General features: G+C 41.5%; 1 protein-coding gene across 33 annotated transcripts in view; it reads right to left on the bottom strand.

Annotated features, from left to right (window-relative positions):
* Positions 1 to 19,795, bottom strand: part of Kmt2c (lysine methyltransferase 2C) — a 402,268-nt gene that overhangs the window by 201,740 nt on the left and 180,733 nt on the right. For 17 of the 33 annotated variants that reach the window (XM_039108963.2, XM_063286806.1, XM_039108964.2 and 14 more), the window contains 12 exons: positions 18,703 to 18,766; positions 16,731 to 16,963; positions 11,013 to 12,770; positions 7,706 to 7,918; positions 6,859 to 7,023; positions 5,408 to 5,549; positions 5,115 to 5,262; positions 3,464 to 3,642; positions 3,246 to 3,382; positions 2,399 to 2,648; positions 1,058 to 1,197; positions 472 to 579 (listed from right to left, as the gene is read on the bottom strand). In XM_039108963.2, coding sequence (XP_038964891.1) covers positions 472 to 579; positions 1,058 to 1,197; positions 2,399 to 2,648; positions 3,246 to 3,382; positions 3,464 to 3,642; positions 5,115 to 5,262; positions 5,408 to 5,549; positions 6,859 to 7,023; positions 7,706 to 7,918; positions 11,013 to 12,770; positions 16,731 to 16,963; positions 18,703 to 18,766 — 3,537 coding nt within the window. Of the gene's footprint in view, positions 1 to 471; positions 580 to 1,057; positions 1,198 to 2,398; positions 2,649 to 3,245; positions 3,383 to 3,463; positions 3,643 to 5,114; positions 5,263 to 5,407; positions 5,550 to 6,858; positions 7,024 to 7,705; positions 7,919 to 9,514; positions 10,860 to 11,012; positions 12,771 to 16,730; positions 16,964 to 18,101; positions 18,125 to 18,702; positions 18,767 to 19,795 lie in introns of those variants that run through there. The other 16 variants (XM_039108978.2, XM_063286809.1, XM_063286811.1 and 13 more) reach the window with 12 other exon arrangements.

Below are 19,795 nucleotides of genomic sequence, written 5' to 3'. Positions count from 1 at the left end.
AGCACACACTTGAAATCCCAGCACCTGAAGTCTCAGACTTTTACTTTTTTTTTTCATTTTCGCAAAATAAAATACTAGACGTGTGTGTTTGTATGCATATTTGTGTGTGTGCCTGTGCACATGTGTGTGTTGATGGTGGGGTGTCAAGCCAGACTAAGGCAGAAGGATTGAGTGAAAGGCTGCTCAGTGACCCCGACAGTAAATATTAAAAGTCATGGGATAAACTTAGTGGTAAAGTAGTCAGCTAGCAAGTACTGGGTCCTACACGCAGCCCTCAATGCCACTAAATAAATAAATGGGTGTTAAAGTGTAATTTGAACTTTTCTACTTTTTGTTAAAGATACCTGAAGGTTATTTCAGGCTTGTCTGTCAACTTTGTACCATCTTACTAGGATTCCCTAGAGGTGCTCTCTTGAGGATGGGACTGTACCCCCAAAGCAGAAATCCCTCAATATACTTTCCTCACTTTACCTTGTTGTCTGAAATTTTTGCTTGTGCGGTTGTTGAATGAAGAATATAGCAGTTATTACTACAAAAGACAATGTCCTTTTCCGTCCTTCTGGTGCTCTCTCGGGAACCCTGAAAAGCAAGGGAAAGGCATGGGACCTCAGTGAGACACGAGCTGATGGACACAGCCCGGACGGACTGCTCCTCTCTGGTGGTTTTCAGACGTGAGTGTCACATGTTCCAACTGAACTAATGCCGAGCTGAGTGGGCGTGGTGGTGCACAGCTTTAATCCCAGCACTTTGGAGGCAAAGGGAGGTAGATCTTTGTGAGTTCAAGGCCAGCCTGGCTTAGGACAGCTGGGGCTAGATACAGAGACAAAGAGTTTGGGGAGAAAAAAAAAAGCAGTAACTACACTGTCCATATCTCACTATTGTATAAATGTGCTCCTTGTCATGGACAAGTGAACAGTCTGGTGTAGCTACTTGGTTTGAAGCTGAGCCCATCTACTATATGACTGTCTATCATGTCCTATGGAGTACTTTGTCCTGATGCAGGAGTCACTGGCAAAAACAGAGGTAGGGCCAGGTCGTGAGAAGAATAGTAAAGTACCTTGTTCGCAAAGGTCAGATCCTTGAATGATTTCCGCACACCACTTCCAAGAATGACCACTTTACAGTGACAGCACCACTGTGGCCGGAGTGATGTGCCTTCTGCTATCCCATGACTAGAATCTTTACATCCAGAAAGTCCTAAGGAATGGACTTTTGTTAGCAATTAACACTGACCAAAGATACAGGTAGCACACAATAGAAAGTGATATACTATCAACAAACAACAACAACATGGATTGTTGACTTACTTTATATTATGCTCTAATAAAGTTTTCTAAGTTCTGGTGGCAGGGCATCTAATTTTTGACAATGAAGTATAAATAAAGGAAAAATACCCACTCCCAAACAGCTGAAAAAGGAGGCTAGCACAAAAGGATCAAACATAAACAAAGCCCCAAGATCCTCAAATATATACAACGCATCAAGAGAACACAGATCCACTTCTTGACAGGTAAGGTGACATTGCAAGTTCTATGGAAAAGAAAGAGCACTGAGTACAAATGACTTATGTGATTCACAGCCTCAGAGAGAAGTGAGAGCCAAGGAGTACTGTGTGTGAACAAGGCCCGAGGGTCAGGAGAGCAAGTCTACACTGAGGGAATCTCTTGGGGGTAGAAAGTTGGAGGTCAAGGCAGAAAATGGCAAGAGAACCAAGAAAGAAGCAGCCAGCAGCTAAGATTGCAAAGAGTTTACAACTTTAACACAGGTAACTTTCAAAAAGAGTTCAAAGATAAGAAACAGCCAGATTCTAGTGTAAATTTAGGGAAGACAAAAATATTACAAGGAATTCAAGGGATGAGGAGGTGGTGAGGAACAGGCTGGCACATACGAGGCCAGTGTGCATACGGAAAGCAACTTCATGGCATTAGGAAGATGTGCCGGTTATCAGAAATGGGGTGTGTGTGTGTGTGTGTGTGTGTGTATGTGTGTGTACCGGGACCCAGGTATTCCGGCGGAAAGAAATGTGCCCTATAGAGAGTATGCAAAGGCAAGCGGAGGTAGTGACAACATGGCACTATCTATGGCGTCATCTGCACCAGAGCGAGCAGGCCAACTGTGGCAAGTGGTTCAGGTATTCAAAGAACAGAAGGGTCAGCAAGCTGAGTCTTTGAGCAGCTTGAACAGAGAGTTAGTGTCAGTCTTGTTGCCATAGGCCCGAGCATAGAAATTCCCATCACACCACAGAAAGGGACAGCCAGAGAAGGTTAACTTATCAAATACTACACACCAACACATCATTGCCTATTACTTGTTAAAAAGTAAATCAAAATTTCAAAATGAGCAGGCTTAACTTTAACCGAGAGTGGATTTGGGGTTAACAAAAAGCTCACTAGCTCACCATTGCTCGCTGGAGGAAATGGTACATTAGGCTGCTTCAGCCGGTAAGAGGTTGCTAATCGGGGAGGATTTGCAGATCCTGGTGGAGGCCCACGAAGAAGCAAATGCTGCCGATACTCCAAACCTGGGTTTATTCTGTGGCTACTGACCAAACCCATGGATGGAACATCTGGAGCACTACTAACCTCATAGCTGTTAGGAATTCTCACGTGAAGAAGGTCGGAAAACGCAGCCACAACACTGCTAATGTTCTACAACAAAAGTGAACATGGTGTTACTCACCTAGTCTTCTAGACTAGAGGTGTGAGACACTGAGGAGAAATACACACACACACACACATACATACATACATACATACATACATACATACATACATACATACTGTAAGTTTGATTTCCAATAAAATATCTTATATAAATCTTGGGAGTTTTTAAAACAAATAAATCCTTGATAGATCATTAGTGCTGTTGTCATAATTTGCCTGTAGAAAGTTTCTAATACTTTGTGACTCTATTATTGACTATGGTTTTATAACACGGAGAGTTGTGGAAATGCTTTTCTCTAGAGTTCTCCAGAGCACACATTCTTTTAGAAGAGCACATGAACTCTCAGCTCCAGTCTTTGGCCAAACAAGCCTCATACTGAACAGTGCTCAAGAGGGGCCTGGATGTCTGGCTGGAGCAACTCCCTCCCTTCCTTCCTCCCTCCCTCCCTCCCTGCCTCTCTCCCTCCCTCCCTCCCTCCCTCCACTTCTGTTCTGCCACCCGCATCGTTTCCGTGCAAACCGCTGACAGGAGTCTAACAATGGCACGCACAGCACAGCATAAGTGATGTCATCATCCTTTACCTCAGCAGCTGTAGGATGCAGGGTGATTGCCACAGATATAAGACCCGATCTGGGACCATTTGGGGATGAACCAAAAGGTGATGTAAAAAATAAAGTGCCTGGTTCAGTTTTGATGTCATTTCTTCTTGATTCTGAATCTAAAAGGGAAGAAAAGAATGCTCATAGCTTTCAAAGTGAAGACACGTACACAGTAACTTGGCAGACCGAGCTGGGCGTACCTCTCCCAGAGATGCTGGGGAGAATGGGAATGATGGGGGATGGCACAGGCTCGGGAGGCTCCTCCTTCACCAGTGACAGGTCGGGGTACTTGTTCACCTCCACACCAACTACACTCTCAGGAGAAGACGAGGGGACGAAACTGTCTGGAGTGTCCCGGTCGCCATAGTGGTCCTGAATCCTGAAAGAGGAACACACATCACCATGTGCAGCTCTGTGGCATTTCTCCCAGGCCCACAGACACCACAGAAAAGTACTCTACTGGATCCATGAAAACAGGTTTACCTACAAAACAGTACAAAGGGTATTCTTTTGAAAAAGCTGTACATTGAAATGTAAGGTTCTCCAAGAAGGAGATGTTCAGACTACACCATGGCATGAGAAGCTGACATCTTGGCGACTAGGAGGGAGGCTGTGCTGAACTGTCCAGGTCAGCCTCCACGGAACCACAGGGACATCTATCTTGTCGCTGCTGTGTACAGTGGCAGGATGAGAGAAAACATAGTGACTGCGGTGTTGTTGGCACTTAATTCTCTTAACTAATAAAACAGTGAAAAACAAAGAAGGGAGATGGTGAGGCCTAAAGCTACAGTGTGGAACATGGCTGTAGGCCTTCACACTGAAGGAGGAGGAGAGCTGGAAAAGGCTGCTGGGCAGTCATGTAAATCCAGGGACTCAACAGACATCTGTGCTAGATCAGCACACGCACACTCACAGGCTGGGAAGAGCTTCACTCTACAGACAGAGCCAGGAATTCCTAACTGTAAGGTGAGAGAGGAGGGAGACGCTCCACTTCAAACCCAAAGTGATACCTTCCAGGTAGCTGCAGAAACATCCATCCTGCGCTGCTATGTACAGTGACAAGCTTCTCATTAATTAAGAGACTTCGATTAAATGGACATCTCAGAACAGGGACTCATCAGATTTTCCACAAAGGAATAAAATTCTAAAGAAGCTCATACATACTATTAACTACCTGGGTAGTAAATTTATCTACTAAGGGAGTCTGATTCTCCCAGTAAGATTCTTGGGGGCAAAATTGGTGATAAGCTTGTTGTAGCTTAGAGCTATTCTTTTCAATGATACCTCTGGTATCTCTGATGGTTGAGTTCTCATTTTAGATGTCTGTAAGTATCAATAAACCCAACAAATCATACGAAGAGCTGGGGTGGGGGGACAAAAACAAAAACAAAGAAACACCCTCTGAAATATTTTGTGTAGAAGTTTTCCTATAACCATTAATGTCTATTCGATTATTATGGTGCTATACTGCTTAAATTATATTAGACTTTAAAAACGCAGAAACTAATTTCACTTCAATAGTAATGATACATTGGACAGTTTATATTCAAGAGTACTTTATACCTTTATATACTATTGCCAAATCCTAAGCACATTTTTAAAAAGAAGCAACCAATTTTTAAAAATTAGCTTCTGATGCTGGGAGCAATGGTTTAGTGGTTAAAAGCCTTGGCTGCTCTTCCAGAGGACCCAGGTTTAATTCCCAGGGCGTAGGGCGCTTACAACCTGGAAGTTCGGTTCCAGAAATCCAATGCTCTAGTATAGGCCTTTGTGGACACCAGTTATGACATGTATGCAGGCAACACACATGCACACGCACACGCGCACGCACATTTAAAAAGTAGCTTCTACCTTAATTCTTCATGATTATTGTGAGGTGGTGTTGGAAGAGAGGCAGGAACATCCACTGTCTTCGGGCCTTGAGCAATGGCTCGAGCTAGCAAGTCATCCTGAGGTCTGAAAGGCAGCTGAAATGGCTTCGGTCCTAAAGCTCTGGTGACTGCAAAAGCAAACAAATAGGATGAAAGCATGTAGCACACAGCAGACACAGATGGAACTCTTCAGTTCTGCAGACACTCAGTATACACACAGCTTTCAAAGGCACAGCCCTCAGAGGTATGAGATTTGAATGCTATTTATCATACCTTCGTGGCTCACCAACACGCCAGCTTTTCCAGCAAGTTCTTCAGTCGTTGCAAAACCATTTGCCATCTTCTGGCAAGCCATAGGAGGTGGTGTAGGAGGAAGAGAGGCAGGGGGTGTTGGAGGATTACTTAAATTATTCTGCTGCAGGAGACCAAAAAATTTTAAATTATATGCTACTGAGCAAATATGCATTGACCTTGCTAAAACCTAATTCTGTGAATTTTTAGCACAAGGAAGCAAGGCTACAAGAAACATAATCCAGAGGCATCTCCGTTCCAAATGCACAAGAACGAAAATATACACACATGGGGCCATGAGGTCATCACAGTAGAATGTTGTTATCCATTAGCCTACTTGGCCCAGCTTGAACATTCAACGTTGAAATAGAAGAACCCAATTTTTGTTATACTTAATTCTGTGTAACTGTTCTCAGGTTTCATCATTACAACAACCAATAAAAAGCAGTTTTAAAATTGGCTATGTTGCAAAAAGTAGTTAAATGTTCCTTTATTCAATTTTCATTAAAATATGAAAATACAGAATGTGTCTTTAAGCTATCTATAATTTCAATTTACATCTCAGCTGTAAGAACTTGAACTGTTCAAGATCTCTGAAAGAAGAAAAAAGAGAAAAAATAACACTAAAGGCACCAAATATACTAACAAATACAGTTCACTTTTGGTTATCTCTCTCAGCCTTCCATATGCCACCCATTTGTCATTTATGGCTTGGTCTCCCCAAGGAATGCTGGCGTCACCTGTAATGACTACACATAGTAGTGCAGTGCAAGGGGAGGTTACAAGAGTAAGGCCGGCAAGCAGCCTGAACTGAGGAAGGCTAACTGAAGAACAGGCCATAAAGACAGCAAAGGGAACATGGAGACAGTTGTCTTAGTAACAAAAGAAAAGCCACCAAGAAAACAGACACTCACATATTTTTCAAAATAATTGCTTTGTATAGGACAGATGCAAAGTGAAGCGATCTTACGATGCTATCATAAAAATATTTAAAAAGTAGTATTATCTTGACTGACTTATTCTATGTTGGTAATCTAAGAATTAGTGCATAATTTCAATTAGCACCTAAATTATTTAATGAAATATATTAAAAGCTTTTAAAATCCATCTTCCAAGATAAAATTTAACCATACCTTTGAGTCCTACTATGTACCGTCAATTCAATTCATTTTAAGAGTTAACAAAGGTTACAAGGAAAATGTGTTTTCTTTACGATAGAGAGATATAATGGGTATTCTCTACCATTTGTATTCTCATCTCACAGACATGTTAGAAATATTTAACCAGATAGATTTTTAATCTTTTAGCTGAGCCTACGTTTCAGTGTATCTGGGAGACTATGTAAACTAGATGCAAGGCTAAGTAAGCCACACTCCCCGTGGTGGGATGCTCTCCAATCTGAGGCAAGGCAGCACCCTGGCAAAGAGACATACCTTGTAGATCAACTGAGAATAGTAGTCTGAGACCCCTTCAAGGGCGGCACTGCCAAAAGTTCCTAGAAGTCGAGTCCCACTATTAAATTGGCCACTGCCATAAGGAAGAAAGTGCGCAAAGTTCACTCCAATGATCGGTTCCATTAGAGGGAGCAGAGAGAGCTGCTATTAAAAAACACATTTAAAAAGTAATGTACATGATTAACAAACATGGAAGTGTTTCTGGGCTTCCTAAGACCTGAAGTCAAATAAGGATTGTAAAAAATAAAACTTAAAAATCTCAAGATTCCAAATGCTGGAAACTACAGAATCTCGGGGATATATGTCAGATAAGTTTTATTCCCATCTGTTAAAGAGATGCCATCATGCGCCTCACAAGAAAAACATGCTCTTTAATATTGCTCAGTAAGAACCAGGGCAAGAATGGAGGCCAGGCACTGCCAATGGGAACAGAAATGGGGCGGCGTGTCCCTCCCCGTCTTTGCTTGCAGTGAGCAATGAGAGTTTAAATGAGAGTCCATGGCTGCATCTCTTTGGGTCCAGAGGCACAAGAAGTGGGGGATACAAAGCTTCCTGGTGTTGAGGCCGCTCCTCCTGAAGACAGTAAATCTTGACCCTCACCTACTTACTAAGCCATCTCTTAGAATGTAAACCTCAAATGCCAGCGGGATAAAGTGTGGGTTTGCTGGCAAACAAAGTCTATTAGGTTCCTTGTCCAGATGTCCTTCCTCCCTGTAGCTCTATTTTAATTAGAAACTAACTGTAAGAAGGTCAATCCTAGGATTGACAAGGCAACACGTGCTCTCTCCCCTGCTGGAAGTGGCAAAGGGCTGTTCTGACAGCTCACCTGTTTCAAGTGGGTGAAGGAGTCAGAGCTGGAGCACACAGCCTGCTTTTCCTCTTCATCCTTCTTCCTTTTCTTTGAGCGAGGTGCTGCTTTTTCCCCCGTCCTCTGTGTCCGTTTGCTTCGCTGTTTCTTGGTTTCACTTCCTCCATCTGTTTTTGGCAACTGGCTGTTGCCACCTCCAAAACCACCTTGCATTTGAGCCCCCAAAGTTTGCTAATGTAATTGGAAAGGTTAAGAAGTAAGTAACTACCCACATGCTTGGTTCTTAGTTCATGCTAGACTAGCTCCAACTCGTGACTCATTCCTAGCATGGCATCCCATCTTAAAGAGGGAAGTGACAGCGTGAAGTTGTTTTCTGAAAGTAACTGTTCCCTCTTCCCTCTGCATTAAGGTATATTAAAATATGAAAAATAGCCAGCCTCAGCAACGTAGGAAATTGCAGAACTCCTAGAAACAAGAATGAAGTATGGTTCCTTGCTATCTAAGCTGAGACCAGGGAGGCACCATGCCAGATGAATAGGCAGCTTCTGAGCCGTGTTCTTGACAATTTATTTTCCCCCATAGGAACTAAGAGCTGCTGTAATCTGAGATGTGAAGCTAATTCACAAGTTCCAGGAACATTATAAGCTCATGCACCAGAGGTAAAAAAACAGCAGTTAGAAAGCAGTAAGATGTCATACTGGCCCCTCAAACTAGTGTCAACATCTACATTTTTCATTCAAATGTAATGGCTGTGTACTAATATAGCCAAAATAAGAGAACACAGATAACAGCAAATTAATCTTTCCTTTACTTTTAAAAAAGATTTATTTGTTCTATTTACTGTGTTTGAATACCTTATTTATATGTATACAATGTATAGACACCATATGCATGATGGTGCCTGTGAAAATCAGAAAAGAGTATTGAATCTTCTCTAACTGGAGCTACCAATGGTTATAAGGCACCATGTGGGGGCCAGGAGCCAAACCCAGGTGCTCTGCAAGAATTATAAATTCTAACCATTAAGCCACCTGTCTCTAGCTCCCTTCCTTTCCTTTTGCTTTCATGGCCACAAAGATGTGAGAGTAATACAGGCCTTGAAAAAGGTTTTATCGAAGTCTGTAGGTATCAATATCAAAACATAAACATCACATGGGTGGCAAATTATAGGTAAAGGAAACGGTAACAATTTTAGCCCATGAGCCATGTGGTCTGTGTCATAGGATACAGTACTGCAAAAGCAGCTGTATGGTTTTTATAAATGAGTTGGCATGGTCCAAAGCTTTTAAAACTCATGAACAAATTTAAATTTCATATAATTTTATTTATTACAAATTACTTTTTCTTCTTAGTGCATATAAAGGGAGGAAGGAGGGTGAAGCAGACATATGTTGCCTATGCCTGGGTACATCCCTGCTTCTCCAAGAGAAACACAGCAGCTCCTGGGACTGATTAGAAATGCAGATTCTCTGGTCCAACCTACAACAAATGAACCAGCAATCTCAGTCTTAGCAGGGCCACCAGATGCTTATATAAGGGCCACAGCACTGGGTCATCTGGGGAATGTTGCTGAACAGTGCATTCTGACTTAGGAACACAGTAGCACGAACAAATCTGGTATGCTCTCAAAGGACCCCAGGTAACATGGATGTGGCCGTCCTCAGGGACCTCTGAGTTTTGTGATTGGCTATGAAGGCTGAGCAGGCAAGCATGTTAAGCAGGTGACTCAGCCACCTTAGATGCTTTACAGATGTCGTCTCTAAATGTACAATTATTCTAGAGTAAACTCAACCATGTTTCAAAAGACAAGGATAAAAATTCACCAAAGATTTTGAATTTTTTATTAGTTTGTGCAAAAGTTTCACTTTGTGGCTCAGACTGCCCTCAGCTCAGACTGAGTGCTGAGATTATAGGCAGCTTCCACTATGCATAGCTTCAGATAGTTCCTGTTGTTCTTTTAATCACAAGGGCCAAGACATACACCTCATGCTCATTTTAATATCTTGGTTTCTGCCTTTCTTACTTGACATGTGCCTGCTTCCTTGTGCCACTAAACATTCGTGTATGGCACAGATTTTGGTATGAACATGCTGACGGCAGTTTCTATGTGAGTAAAGCCCCAGCAAGTCTGAGGTGAACACATGGGCATCTACACATCTGTGGTTGGTCAAGTTCAGGAAGCTCGTTACGAGTTTCAGAACCAAGTTTCACAAAAGAAAAAGACATTAGAAAAGGAAGGAGAAAAGAAGGAGTTGCAGCACATGGGGCAGAGAGGGCACAGTGGGCACAGGGCTGAGGGCACTCAGGATTCCCAGACACAAAACACCTTGGAGTCAGCAGCTAAGGACTGGACCTGGGGAGCATATTAGCAACTAGAAATATACAACTACAAGATGCACTGTTTGCATGCACGAGACTCCCAAAGAATAGAGAGAACGAAGAGACAACCATAGCTGCCAATTAGACAAAAGTAACAACTGCTGGAGAGCTCAATCTCTACTGACCAACAGGAGACAACACTGGAGAGGAGAGCCAATCCTTGCAAAATGACAAGTCTCATTATCCTTAAAACTGCAAGCCTGGACAAGTCAGAACACTACTGCACTTCAATTACAACGTAAAAATGATAAAAACCAAACTGAGCTGCACCCCAGGGAAGCTGCGAACGCAGTGCTAACCGCTGCCACTTATGGAAGACAAGGAGCAAGCAACAAGCAGAACTATTCCAAAGACAGAGAAATGCCTGTTTGTGGGATAGCTTAACGAAGCTCACCGAAGTGCGGTCACTGTATTCAAAGCATGTATTTAAAACTGCCTGTCATACAAATGTGAAGGAAATCCAATGTTAACACTTAAAATGGGTAGAATATCGATACATAGGGAACTGCAAAGATGGAAAGGGTATCCACATCTAGAATCAGGTTATGTTTTCTGACAGTGAGTTCCCAGTAAGACACGCCCCTGAGAGTACTCAAGGGAAGTAAGACAAGTACAGGAGCTGTCTTCTAAATTTTAGAAAGGCTAATAGAAATTATGCACTTATTTATAATAAAGACCCACACACTTCCTTTGCTATCGTTCGTCCGACTTGGTTATGACAGCCAGCTGGAACACACAGAAATGATGCACGTTTGCTTTAATGACAGGCCGATGAGTCACTCAGTCTGCAAATCTAAGGAAAACCAGGGTGCCATGGACGTAAAAACAAAAATGGTTCTTTGAGCAAGAAAGTAACAAAATAGCTTTAAAATTGATAATTTGCTGATACTCAATCTTCTATAATAGTTTAAAAACGAAGGCAGTTGTTTTCACAATGGACACTTACCAATCCTTCTGCTGGATTCTGCTTCTCCACCAGTTTACCATCCTGTGTAGAGCTTTCATCTGAAGATAAAGTGCCCTCAGGTTTCTGAGTGAGAAGGGAAGAGGCCTTCTTATTTTTTAACAAGTGCTTCAGTAGTTCGTTTCCTGTGTCTCCTTTGGTGACAGGGGTTCTGGCAGGATTGGAAGGACACTGTATGGAGGAGACAGGACCAGCTGCAGTGTCTTTGATCTTACTACCAGTTTTCTCTTCCACTTTGGTGTCCTCCTGACTTGGGCATGGCTGTATCTCAGCCGTCTCCAGCTTTCTCTCTTCACTTTTGTTGGAGGCCTCCCCGGAAGGTTTGTCTGCCTCTGAGCTCACAGGTGTCTGTTGACTTGAAGTTTCTTTTATGAATTCACTGCTGGGAAGTTTGTTTTCTGACTCGATACAAGGCTGGCCTGTTGCCACATTTGGAGTGGGGACACGGACGGGCTCCACTGCCTCCTGTTGTCTTTGCTGAGGGAGCTCACTGGGTGTGCTCACTGCAGGAGCAGAGGTAGTTTCTGAGAGGCCTGGGGTTGGTGGGGCTGTGCAGTCGGAGTGGGGAGTTGATGGGGCTTTGCTGGATTCTGCATCATCATCTTTTTTCTTTTTTCTTGTTCTCTTCTTTTTCCCCTTTTCTTCTGGGATTATGTCAGAATACAACTGAATGAGAGACTGGCTGGATCCTGAAAAATTTTGTCCCTGTGCTGTTACAGCAGGGTCTTGGCCACATGGGACACTGCTATTGGCTACCGGAGGCTTTCCTGGTAAAATTGGTGTGAATGGAGGCCTCAGTGGAGACTGCTGAAAGCTGGATCCAGAAAGATTTCCATGTCCTTGCTTAACAGAATGGAAGTTTGGGCTCCCACCAGAAGCAGATGGTGAATCTGGAACAAAGGGGGTAGGTCCTACCTGCCTTCGCTCATTGGTTTGCATGAAAGTTTGGTTTGGGGGTGAATTAACAGACCCTTGTTGGACAGTCTGCTGTGGTAAAACTGGCCCTATCTGCTGCTGGTGTTGTGGAGACTGCTGAAGGGGTCGTGGGGGTTGCAAAAAGTCACAAGGTCTGTCAGAAGCATAGAATGGCATCTGGGAAACAGGTGTCCTGTTGGCTAGCTCAGCACCCATAAGCCCATGCTGCTCCATCTCCATCCGCTGCTGTAGAGCTCTCTGTCTGTCTACTTCTTGCATCAGCTGCACTCGCTGTCTTTCCTGCTGTTCTCGTAAGCGTTCCTTCCTCTCTCGCTCTTGAAAACTTTCACTGAAAGGGTTGTTGTCATCAAATTCTACTCGAGGTGGTGGTCCATTCTGTGGATTTGCACTTGACACTGCCCCTGGGGCTGGTGTACAAGTTTTTAAAGATAGTTGGGCAGTTGGGGGCTGAATCCTAGAAGGGTTAAGGGGGAGGTGAGCGGGAGCACTGCTAGATTGCCATCCAGGTAAGCCGGGCATTCTAGCAGGGCTGGTGTGCCCAGAGATGACTGCTGTGTGCTGCTGGTGCTGAAGCTGCTGTGACACCATGGGGAAGTTGGGTTGGCTCATGGTGAGTGGGCTGGCACCTGGAACTAGAGGTGGCTGGGGCTGAACCCCTGGCATGAGGATGGGAGGGGCTAGGGCGCACTGCTGCTGCTGCTGCTGCTGCTGCTGCTGCTGCTGCTGCTGCTGCTGCTGCTGCTGCTGCTGCTTGATCCGGTAATCTTCAATCAGCTCAGCATGCTCTTTCTGTTGTTTACGAATCTGAAACAGTAAAGTAATAATTACTCACGAACATATAAGAGAGGCACCAAAACACTGGCTGATAAGTTTTGGTCTATGATGTGATTTGGCTCCCTGGGACTCACATAGGAGGCAGACAGCCTACTCCTAAAACTTGTGACCACATGTGTACTGTGGTACATTTGAGCTCGTGCACACAAACAAAAATGTTAATTATTTTTCTTGTAAAAGTTCTTTGTACATTAAATATCCACAGAAATTCAAAAAGAATTTTCTGAAATAAGCATGACAGTCACATGCTATTTAAACTATAATATATCTAGCAGTAAAACAGAAAACAGCTGTGTGTGATGCCAAAGAAGTTACATTAATGCACAAGGTTAGAATAACTGAGTTCTGGCTAAAATTGTAACCATTTAGTAAGATTCCATTTCCTAAATATAGAGAATAATGCATTTTAAAAGAATTATTAGCACATATGACATTCTCTCTCTTAGATTAAAATGACTGACAAAACCCTAAATTTGGTTGGTGACACATTCAAATTCTAATTTCTGAAAATGTCTCAGCTCTGAAGTGATTATTTTAAAGTTTTAAAGTAGATTCTTTTGTTTGTTTGTTTGTTGAGACAGGGTCTCTCTATCTATGTAGCCCTGGCTGTCCTAGAACTTGCTTTGTAGACTAGGCTGGCCTCCAACCAGAGATCCACCTGGCTCTGACTCCTGAGTGCTGGGATTAAAGATGTGTACTATTATACCTGATGGTTTTTTTTTGGGGGGGGGGTTGGGGGGAGGAAGTGGTGGTGTGGATTCTTAATATATAATTACAAACTCAAGCCATAAGGCTTGGCAGCACACACCTTTACCTACAAATCCATCTTCCTAACCCATTTATTTGTTTAAAGAAGCATTTGAGTTATGCACTGTACTCTGGGAAAAGGGCAGTCAAGATGCAATACTCATTCTGAGGACCTTGCCTTCTCACTTAGAAATGGGGAAGAAAGGTACAAAGTGATGCACATACCTTTAAAAAGCAGTAATTATCTACATTTTGTATTAACATATTTAATCCAGTACTTTTAATAGTAATCACATTTACTTTCTTGGATTCCCCAAGTAAGCTAGCATATATTTTGCAAAATTAAAAGTGTCTGGGCTCCTCTCCAATACTGTATAACTTCTACCTTTTTCTTTTTTTCTTTCAAACTTCTGTTTAAATCTACTGTATGTATGTGTGGGTACACATCTATCACTGTATGGGTGTGGGGGTCAGAGGAAAACTTGCAGGAGTTGCTTCCTCCCTTCCCCCAAGTGAGGACTATAACTCACCAGTAGAGTGCTCATTTGCTATGCTGGTTAGTGATGACAAGTTGATAATCTAGCATCACTTAGGAGACGAGCCTCTTAAGTAGCCTGTAGGAGATTACCTTGATTCTGTTAACAGATATAGAAAGATCTATCTTGATTTTGGACAAGACTATTCCTTGGGTAGGAACTGGATAAAATAGAGAGTGAACTGAACAGTGGTGTGCATGTATTGATGACCTGCTTCCTGACTAAGATTTCGATGTAAGCGGCTCCCTCAAACTTTTGCTGTTATAACTTTCTCACTGTAATGGACTATGTAACCTGGAACCGTGAGCCCAAACAAATCCTTTCTTCCTTAATTTATTTTTCAGCAGAAAAAGAAACTAAGATACCTAGTAAACTGTAAAGATTTAGGTTCACTCTCTTGTGTACACATACAAAATCTATAATAAACTACTTTCTTACTGAGATTACAGTGTTACAGGCAACTGTGTAGTGAGGATGTGCCTGTCTAATTTTTCAAATAAAGTATAATATTAGCTCATAAATACAATTTCATCAATTTATTTGCAACAAACTAGGCTTTCATCAAAATTATGCCACTACTCAGCGGGACTTTTGAAATACAACTCATCAAAGACAGAAAAGTGACTAAAAATACATTATCTTAAGTATCTGCTTTAAAAAGTATCTACCATCAATAAAGAGTATGAGGAGAATGGATCTAGAGAGAAGAAGCTCTCATTCTGTAGTAGCTCTAGTGTGTAAATCAATGAGGACAGTATAATCATCAAGCTGTAGGCACACTGTGCTGCTGCCTCAGATGTGAAGGAGGACAACGGAGTCCAAAGCCCTAACCTTAAGCTGGCCAAAAGCAAGCGCGCCACATGGCCTAGACTAACTTGCCAGTCTCTCTAAGAGTCACGTGGTAATGACAGCAATCCCTTGAGTCATAGGCAAGGTCAAATAAGACAGACAGACCACAGAGCAATTGCCATAAAGGGAACACTTCTATTTCTATGAATTTCTGAATCTCTTGTCTACTTCCAGTATTAATATTTGGAGTTCTTTATAAATTATAGCTTAAAACAAAGGCAAAGTTTAAGTTCTAGTGTACAACTGTATGAATGATTTAGCACACAGAGAAATTACAGTCATACCATAATCAAGAAAATGTTCTAATATAAAAGTTCCCATGCCTACTCTTTAGACTCAAACCCTCTTTCCTGTGTTCCCCACAGTTACTGCTAATAGACCATCTCTGTACCTGCCCTTCCCATGTTATATAAGTTACTGGGAAGGACCTCGCTGCTCAGTGTAATACTCTCCAAATACAAGCTGTATGCATGTATCAACAGCTTTATTATTTTATTCCTATGTAATTTTCTGATCAAAAACAGATGCACCAAACTTGAATTATCCCAAACCTTTGGTGGTGGGACCTGGTATCTTTCCCCCTTTCCTCCTTAAGATGGAATTTCGTTGTGTTATATATGCTGGCATGAAACTCAACAACCTCAGCCTTTTCGCATAGCTGGGTAACAGTGAAGAGGCCTGTTCCCAAGCCTATTCTAGCTTTGGATGACGATGGATAAAGCTACTATGAACTTCCATGAATAAGCATTTGTAACAACCCTAAGGTATTAAGTGCGTTCTGAACTCATCTTGCACGCTTCATTTTAAACTTGTTTTTTTTTTTTTTTTTTTTGGAGCTGGGGACCGAACCCAGGGCCTTGCGCTTCCTAGGTAAGCGCTCTACCACTGAGCTAAATCCCCAGCCCCTAAACTTGTTTTTAACAGTGATTTTAAAGCTTTACAACTTTTTAGCCCTGATGGTTTCTTTTTTTTTTTTTTTTTTTGGAAATAAGGCCCTTTTTAAGGTATTCCGGTTTTTTTCCCCTCCCTCTTCTCTTTTATGTCACTGTTTTGAAAGCACTCAAGGGAATGCAATACCTCACACATGCTAGGCAAGCTCTGTGCCACTGAGTTACAGTTCTGACCTTCACCTCCACTACATTAGAAACAAACACAAATATGCTATGACAAAGAATCGCAGAGTCATTCACATGCTCTATCTGAACTTTCATTAAAGCCATAGAGCAAAGAACGAGGTAAAGACAAACAAACAGAGTAACCAAACCCTTGCCAGATCTGATTCTTGTGTCAACACAGCGATCTCTGCGGGTCCTGACGTCAAGAAAGCCCTAGTCTATCAAATGACTACAGCATGTGTCCTGCACAGTGGTTTAATTTTTTTCTTTTGTTCTTAACAAAACAGACAAAAGAAAACAAATAATCCCCCAAACAAACAAAAAAAAAAGGTCTCACTATGTACCCTAGAGTGCATATGGGTAGCATGAGACTCAGAGGGGGCTCGGCCTCCAAGTGCTAGGTTAGAGGTTGTGTGCCACCACCCCTGCTGCAGTGATCTGTTAGTACAATCCAATCATGCCAGGATCACAGACAGTATATAAAATAGAGTCAGTTTCTTCAGTGGCAGCAAGCATCACTCAGGACTAGCCAGCCGCTCCCTCAGTTATTAAGGGGTCTTAGAGGAATGTAATTTGCATGCTGTGTAACAGCATAAACCAAAATCCTGAGCCAGTGAATGAATACCACACTGACACAGCTCTTTAGCTGCAGATGGCTTCCATTTTACAAACCTGGCTATTACCTGCTCAAGTTGTTTCTGAACCATGCTCTGCTGCTCAGTAACATGCTTGAGCTGCTCTGCGTCCTCTTCTGGGAACTCTCGCCCTGCCTTCTTGGCCGTGCGCTGTTTGGCTGACAGGGCCTTCTTAGATTTTCTGTGCGCACCAATTTGTTCCTCAAGATACTTCTGCTGCATCTGAAGCAGCTGCTGAGTCTCCTGGAGCCACTCTTCATACTGCTTCCGCTGAGAGTCATCTAAGGAGAGAATCAAAATTCAAGTGCGTCAATTTTCTCAATAGTCCAAGATTATTAAAAGTTATGCAAGCTCATTTGTAAGAAGACACAATTTTATTGTGAATACTTAAAAGAAAAATTGAAAACAAAATTCTAATTATTAGAGTCCTTTATAACTATGAAGTATCAGCTTCTGGAAAATTGTATTTACTCAAGAAAGCCAGAGAAGGCTCAATTAAAACATTAGTTAACCTAAAGCGTGTGAGTTCTGTAACTCCAATCTTCCAAAAGAACCATCAAATTATCTAATCCATAAACCAAACTGCATATCAAGTTGTATGTGCATTTTATTAATCTAGTTGTACAGACTGAAGAGGCAAGGAAGATATATCCCACTAACATCCAGAGCATGGATTAGGTGCTCATTGACCATGCTGATTTCTCTTAAGTTTATAATGACTTCCCTACATCTTGGTAGTGGAGGAAAAATGGAACAGGGAGATGAAGTCCAGAAAACTTTAAAAAGAAGCACTCTGAAGTCTACATCTTATAAAGAAAATATATTAAGTTAAAAACCTTGGTAACTTCCATGAATTTTGTAATTTCTATGACTACAAGGGGAGGCGAGAGGTAACCGAACAAAGCCTTCTCATCTCTCATGGACGGCTCACGGCTCTCCCCATTATATCTAATTTTACACTAGGATCCCTTTGTTCTCTCAGAGCACATTATTCCACTGATGCCAAGTCCCCAAAAAAGGTTATCTCATGTAGTAAAAAAAACGAGTATTCCTGTTTGACTGACTATAAGACAAAGAAAAACACAATCCTAGAAGGACATTAGCTGAAAATAACATCAATTATAACAGAATATTGTCATACATTAAGATCCAACCAAATCCAATGGGCACAATACAGCCAGAAAAAGCCAGTTGGTCATAGAAGTTTACTTATTTTTAATGCAAATATGTATTCAAATTATGATCATAATTGATGCAGGGGAATTTCAAAAGGTCAGACTTTGGGTTTGTTCCTAAACCCAGAAGTTCCAGTATATGTATGAAGGTGCAATCTAGTGCACTAAATTTGAAGGGCTTTTGTCAAGAACAGGCTTTTTCACAAGGTTTCAGAAGTTCTGCTTCTGGTAGAATGAGACCTACCGCAAGGAAAGCCTTTCTGGTTTCTGGAACCAGGAGAGCAGAGGTGAGCAAAATGAAAGATAATGGTGAAAAAAGTTAGCTAAGCAGTCTGAAGATTTCAGAAAGGTTCAGTCTGAGGGAACGTTAAATGCTATCCTGAACCACCTTGGGACCCCTAAAGGACAGCTAGAAGGGCGCAGTGGCCTCTTGCATACTTGACCTTCACACCATGCTTCAACCCAGCTTCTTTTAAACATATTCCCTGTGTTTTTCCCCATTTAGTGTCCTTATCATAGCAGACTGTCATGAAAGCAGACATGGGTTAATGCTATGGATTGGAAAGAGGCAAATCTATTTTAAAAAACAACAATGTTGAAGAAAATAGGGAAGATGGTTTTCCTGCATTAAAGTATTTATTTCTAACTAATTCTTCATGCATGGCAGAAAAAGCAATGGAAACACATGCCTTGCTGTAAAGACGCCTGAGGACAGTGGACTCTGACAGAGCAGGGCACTCAGGCTCACAGTAACGCGCTACACTAATTCCGAGCTTCAGAACAACACAAATAGAGTCAAACAAGCAATCCCCAGAAAACAGGTAACTTATTAGATTTATACTTACTGACAAAGCCTGGACCAAAATTTGGAGGATTAGGCCTAGAAATCTGATGTGTTATACTGCCATCCTAAAATAAGTAAAATTTACAAATATGTTTAATTCCATACTTCAAATTAAGGGGGGGAAAACTTCAAAATGAAGGAAAAAATAAAAAAGAAAAATTTTAATTTTCTAAAACATCTTTAAAGTTTCTCTTCTCTTATAAATACTCAAATAAATTAGTTGGGCAACATTTTAATATGTGAACATTAATTTTTATCTCTGAACTATATTTTCCATATTTAGTTGAATAGAAAATAATGAGTTAGAGAAAATAATGAGTTATTCATCTGAAATATAATACTAAGGCAAACAAAATCTTATATAGTTAGGCTAAAAATTCCACCTGATCTGATGTTTCAATGATGCCTACCTGGTTTCTTTTGTCAATAAGTTCATAAATACATGATCTAGACTCACTAAACCGTACTATATAAAGAAGCTAATTATAACAAGATTAATATAGTATCCATGTAAAGGAAAATGTTGGTCTTGTGTTCTAATAACGCATTGATTTTTTCATGGTGTTTGAATAGCAGAAAATTTCACAATTTCCTGGCCAGGACCTGATAAATAGAATCTTGGAAAAAAATCTTTACCCTGTTGATTCAAGTTCTGTTAGACTCGAGCTATGTTCAAAGCCAGAATACGGCTGGTTCAGTCTTACAGTATTGCAGGGAAGCTGATGCAACATTTGACAGAGCAGAGTAAAGAGGCTCAAGAACTTGTGAAAGTGCACACTGAATTCACAGTAAAGCCAAGAATTTAGAAAACTCAGCTTCCCAGTATATCAAAGGGTATTTATGCTCTTAATAGGGAAAAGAATAAATTATCTTTATAATAAAAATAACTGATAAACTGGTAGAGTATAAGATAACTCCAAAGCACACAGAACAACCCTCCCACACCAGGCAAATACATTGTTTTAAAAATCAACATATAGCACATGAAAAGAGTTACTGTTTCTAGATTCATAACGTGATCATAGCATCAATGTTTCAACTCTGAGTTGACTGCAGATGCTCAGTATTCAAAAAGGCAGTCATCTCAAGGAATA

The sequence above is a fragment of the Rattus norvegicus genome, chromosome 4, assembly GCF_036323735.1.
Source record: "Rattus norvegicus strain BN/NHsdMcwi chromosome 4, GRCr8, whole genome shotgun sequence".
Taxonomy (NCBI): domain Eukaryota; kingdom Metazoa; phylum Chordata; class Mammalia; order Rodentia; family Muridae; genus Rattus; species Rattus norvegicus.
This window is presented reverse-complemented; position numbering and strand designations above follow the sequence as displayed.